The sequence below is a fragment of the Lepidothrix coronata genome, unplaced genomic scaffold, assembly GCF_001604755.1.
Source record: "Lepidothrix coronata isolate B3197 unplaced genomic scaffold, Lepidothrix_coronata-1.0 Scaffold110, whole genome shotgun sequence".
In the NCBI taxonomy this organism is placed as follows: domain Eukaryota; kingdom Metazoa; phylum Chordata; class Aves; order Passeriformes; family Pipridae; genus Lepidothrix; species Lepidothrix coronata.
The window spans coordinates 1,573,547-1,579,393 of record NW_016690290.1 but is presented as its reverse complement, the minus strand read 5'-3'; the positions used below and the strand labels follow the sequence as shown (position 1 = coordinate 1,579,393).

The window sequence follows — 5,847 nt, the reverse complement described above, 5'->3', positions numbered from 1 at the left end:
GTGTGAGGGCGGCGGGGTGTCAGGGAGCCGCGGGGCGGGGAGCCGTCACCTCGGCCTGCTCGCCCCCGACCCCGCGCTGCGGGGCGGCCGGGAGGGGAAGGAGGAGGGTCCGGGGAGGTGGCGGAGGGGGCAGGGGAGCGGGGCCGGGCCGGGGGTCGGCGGGGCCGGGGGTCGGCGGGGCCGCGCCGCCTCACCTGGGGCAGGGGGAGGCCGGGCTGACCTTCCGCGCTTTACGGCCGCGGCCGCCGCGCGACAGCCGCCCCTGCGCGTGCGTCACCCGCCCCCCGCCCATTCGAGGGCGTGGCCTCGCCCGGCCCCGCCCCTCCCCGCGGTCCCCTCAGAAATAAACCACCACAAGTACAAACCTGCAGACTCTTTTTATTAAATTCTCCCATTTCGTCTGTACAGAAAACAAACAAACAAACAAAAAAAAATGCACATTATTATGTTCAGAATCTCAGTAACATCTCAAAATTACACAGCATGGACATGTAAAAAAAAAAACAAACCAAACAAAACAAAACCAAAAAAGGAACGACCAAAACGAGGAGCAGCCAGGATTTATACACAGAAAAGGGGAAACCATTTACAAAAAAAAAAAAAAAAAAGTCTCGTTAATGTCACATTTAAAAATAATAATAATAATAAAAAAAAAGGAGACTAAGTTGAAACAGCGTCTGCTGTACAATAGGAATCCGCTGGGTCTGCTTTGTACACTGAGGGTGTCGGGGTGCCCCTCACCCCCAACACCGGCACGTGCCCAGTCCAACACACACGGTACAGCTCCCGATCCTCCACTCGGCACCAGTGTCCACGGGCCGCAGTCACACCTTTCCCTTTTCTCCTAGATCAGTATTTCCCAAGGCGAGAGAGCTATGCCAACACCTCTAACTCAGTCAACAGAGGGGACAGTGGTGTGAGATTTTCAGCAATTCACCCAGTCAGCTATAGAATCAAATTTGGGTGTTGTGGAAGGAGAAAATCTGCCTCTGACCAGTGAAGAGCAGTGATGTTACTCTTCCCTGTCCCATACAGGCAGCGTTCAGGAACTGAATGGAGTGGATGTGGAATTCCACCAGCACAGCACAAACAGTGGTGCCAGCTGAATTCTGTCACGTGTGATTTGGGTCCCCTCTAACTGATCTGTGGAAGCAAAATGGCATGTTTGGCTCCCAAACGGGGAGACTGTGCAAACATGAGCACCTGGGAACTGCCTGGAGGAACCCCAGAATTAACTACGTGCTCTTACACAAGCCCACAATACAGCTGTACTTCAAATAGGGACAGAAGTGCTAGATGAAATGTTCTGGTTTCATACCATACTTGTACACTCACATACACCTCAAAACTACCTTCTTTTTTTTTTTTCCCCGAACAAGACTGATAAAGTAAAAATAAACAACCCTACAATCTTCTTTGACTAAATAAAAAGCTTGTGTTTTAACAGAAGTTGCCATCCAAATTGAACACAATTCCTCTACAACATCATGGGATTCGAGTGATCCCTCTGGCTTGTCGCATTTCTTCCCTCTGTACCTACCTGCAGTTAGTTTCTGTATTTGAGACATTCACCTCTCCATTATTTTTCATACAGTGAGCTTACTGTGGATTCTTTCAGAGCAAGACTGATCATATCCCCTGGATTTAAGCATCAGATTCTGGAGGAAATGCTAACATTTTGCTACAGAATTATTTGACCTTCACTAGGGCCTTTCCAGCCCTTTACAGCGACACAGACATACAGATACTCATCCCAACCTGCTGGACAGTACTTCAAGTACCACGAGTTTTGTTCCTATCCAGGTGAGTTACTCCAGCAGCCTGGTGACAAAAGTGAGGCAGGAGAATCCCAAGTTGAAACTCACCAAAGGACCTGATTAGTTAAGGGCTAGGTAAACAATAAATAACCTTATTACTATGAACAAGAGTAAACAGTAAGAGGCTAGCAGGAGTGAAGTAATGAGGAGAATATCACGCACAGTTCCTGACGTGCATTTGCCGTCATTTAGGAAACGTAGTTTGTTAACCCTTGCAGCACTAGGAGCAAATGGAGAGGTGCATGCCTTGCTAGATCCCAGTCATCCAGCCCTTCCTTCCATCCACACCCTGAGCAACAGCATCACCAAGTCTAGAATAAGCTCTCCAAGAGAAGGTTTCATGATGATGAGAAGAAAAAAACCCTAACAACCAACCATTTCCTAAACTGCATTCAGCGGAAGGCAGACTCCTCCAGCGAGAAGCGAGGGTCATGAAGAGGAAGGAGCACCCCAGGTTTTCCCACCCTAACAAGCTTCTTTTGGCTGACTGTGGCTATTTCTAACATTCTCTGTTACACCAGAGAATTTACAAAGACTTTCTCAAGTTCAAGGCAACAGCAGTGTTTCTTACAACCATTTCTCACACCTTCCTGTAAGGGTGGTGAGGCACAGATTGCCCAGAGAGGTTGTGGGCTGGATGTGGCTCTGGGTAACCTGGTCTAGTGTGGAAGGTGTCCCTGTCTGTGGCAGTGGGTTGGAATGAAATGAGCTTTAAGTCCCTTCCAACCCCATCCTTCTGTGCTTCTTTGATTCTTTCTTTCCCTGCAGTGGAAAATGGTTACCTGCAGGCAAGATGATGTGTTGGCAACAGCACAACCAGGTTATTTTTGGAAGAGCACTCCTGTGGGTTTCTGTGCTTGCAAAACCTCTGGATTTTTAGGTATGCATGAAAAGGACAAGAATGTTTCAAGACTGGGACTGGTAGATTTTTAGTCAAGAAAAAAGCAAATTTGGTCATTAGCAGTAGTAAGAGACCCCTTTCTAAAACATGAAAAGATAACATGTTCAAATGATAAAATGGTCAGGACCTTTTGACAGTGCCCACCTTTTAAAAGGTGGGTCTGTGTCTTTACAGTGACAAAGGGTTTATTTAGTATCCTATCTTTGTTTTCAAGGGCCTCCAGCCACAAATCTCTAACACCTCCCAGCACACTCACACTGAAGCCAAACTCCCAGGTTAGCCTGCTGACACAGGCAGAAACACCACCAACCACAGACACAGGTAGAAACACCACCACAGAGCACAGACGCCTAATGCAGTGCTCCAGGCACCCTCACTTTAACCTTCTCCACATTAAAAAGCAAAAAAACCAAGAAAGCCTTATATCTGAAAGTAAAGAAAGTCACCTTCAGAGCTGAACAGGGTTTACATTCAGAACTATGGCTACAAACCTACAATTTTCACTGCAATGTCTTTTGGACTTTAATGGAAGATGCTATTTCTAGACAATAAACCATCTAATTAGGCTTCTCAAGCTAATCAGGTTACAAAATGCCTTCTCAAAAAGTCACAACAGTTTAAAAAAAGCCCTCCAATGGCAATTTAATTATGCCCCGATAGACATTATGTAGAAGCAGGACTTGTGCCAGCAAGCAAGGCTGCACCTAGATCCCACTTCCCTTGCCGGGAGCTCTGTGAACACACCCATCTCAATAGCAGTCATTTCAGTGCTCAGTCAAGTGAAACAACACTTCTAATTGCCAAACTAACATTTGTGGTTTTACACACCTGTGCTACCTCAAGAGACCCGATTAACTGTTCCTCTTCTGCTCCACTTCACGCTGACAGAGGGCCTGTCAAGCTCTGTTAGTACCAGGGAAGAGGGGCAAGAGAAGGAGTTCAGGCTTAAGTTCTGTTCTACCCAACCACATGTCCTAACTCCCCACCGAATCTTCGTCACTCAGACTTTTGCTGCTGCTTCCTTGTGTTCATAGTACTTTGCTAGAAAACCAGGAGTGTCTGTGAAAGACTCACTAGCATAGTAAGTCTAAAACCATACCACTAACAGTTTGCTGCCCATCCTCAGAATGGGATGAAGGTACATTTGCAAAAAGCTTCAGTTGCAGCAAATGCTCACAGTATTTTGTATATGCTATTCTGTACATTCAGTATCAAAAGAATCAGCTGGTCCACACTTTAAAGTGTCCCAAAACCACCTCCACTGTTCTTCTAGGGAACGATGAGGAGAACTGGAAATGTCAGGTCTTACCTAGCAGCGTGCTAAGTGGGAAAATAAAGTTTTTACTGCAGCACACACAGGTGAGCACATCTAAAAGGTGAATAAAATATATCCTACTGTACACATGGACTCTTGTGCAGCCTCTTCTAGATTTCAGCAACACATTCCATGTTTCAGTCAAAGCATGTGTCTTGTGACCTCCACACCTCCTTTTACTTGAGGAACAAAGATGACCGTAAGAAGAGGCCACAGCTACTGTTGCAGCTTTTCTAAAACACCTTCTTTGGGCTCTCATGTTGATGGTAACTATGTGAAAGCTACTTCCCTTAAAGATCCAGACATTTCTGCCTTTCACACAACACTATCATCCTGCCATCCACTCCTGCTTCTGGACTGGCACCTGTGTCCTACATCCCAGGAAACACCAGTTGCTATCACTGTCAATTGCAGTTGTGGAACGAAAACGACTCTTCAGCGCGGTTCAGACTATGCCATTCAAACCATTGAGACCCAAATTGTGGTTACAAACCACTGTGATAATCCACAAGTAATTGTTACACAGATAGAGCACGTTGAGCGTTCAGTCATTTTCTGCATCGCTGACAGAGCACGGCACTGCCAGTGTGTCAACACCCTCTACAGACAGTTAATTTGGAAGGGGAACAGCTTGGCAGCAGCGAGGTAAAATAAAAGGAGGGTTAGAATTTTACTGCATAATAAAAAAGTTGACCGAGTAACTGATCAGGGCACTTCCTGCCCACTGACAGTGGCACCGTTCACTACTGACGGTCTACGCGCCTCGTGTCTACACCGTGTCTTTAATCTACTGAAACAGTTGTACAGCTCACATGAGTATTCGATCCTGGTCAGTATTTTATTCTATCTTGCGAGCGGCAGAGGAAGAAAGGGAGGACATCTTTTCAGCCAAAAAAAATCCACAGTCACAAAAGCAGGATATTCACTAGGAGATGACACCAGTGACTGGTGTCCTTAGGTTGTCCAAGACTATGCTCTGAAGATGCTTTACACAGACGAGCAAGATGTCCAAAACAAGGCCAACTGTGGTGTAAGATGCAATTTACCCTTTAATTTCCTGCCTCAATTTCACCCAGCCACAGAGGATGACTAGATTTCAATATGAACCATTACCTAAATCATATAGTCGGTATGCAGATATATGTCTGTCTTTAAAAATTTACTTAAAAACTGCTTGAGCTGCAGGTCATATCAGTCTGATTTGGAGAGTGAAGGCAGTTCCAACAGTACAACAGAGACTTGTCTACAGGCAGGTAAACGAGAGTCTGCTAACAAAGGGGTAACAAAAGCTGCTGGCTGGGCTGCCAATGTTGCACACAAACTTTCATAGGATGAAGATGCTGTGGATGAGATCCAGGATGGGAAAACTGAGCCAACACCTGCTGCTGTTCTAATTTTTTTTTTTTTTTTTTTTAATTCTCCTCTCACAAGAGGGGGTGGGTAGACTATACAGAGGAGGGCTGTACAAAACTGGGCACTGGGCAGGCATTTCTTCAGCAGGAAATCCAGGCTCTACCTGTCCTTGAGCTCTCTTGTCACCCGCTTGGTGATGCGTCCACACATCAGGCCGATGAGGAAGAGTACACAGATGCCAACCGTGATCACAGACAGTATGTAATTCTTGGATGGAGAGGTCATAACTTGCATGGCAAGGTCAGAAAAGCCTTCTGCTGGGGCAACCTGGAGGTGAAAAGGGAATAAATGAGCCAAGCTGTGCTTTCCATGCAGCCCTCAGCCGTGGCATTTATCAGCTTTAGTCTCTGGTACTGCTCTTGCCTCCTGTCATCATCAGACTTGGCCTGAACCAGAAACAA

General features: G+C 46.3%; 1 protein-coding gene across 1 annotated transcript in view; it reads right to left on the bottom strand.

Moving 5' to 3' along the window:
• Positions 1 to 426: 426 nt before the first annotated feature.
• Positions 427 to 5,847, bottom strand: part of GLG1 (golgi glycoprotein 1) — an 80,659-nt gene continuing 75,238 nt past the window's right edge. The window contains exon 26 of the mRNA XM_017824400.1: positions 427 to 5,713. Within this exon, the coding sequence (XP_017679889.1) occupies positions 5,546 to 5,713 (168 nt within the window). The 3' untranslated portion in view covers positions 427 to 5,545. The remainder of the gene's footprint in view (positions 5,714 to 5,847) is intronic.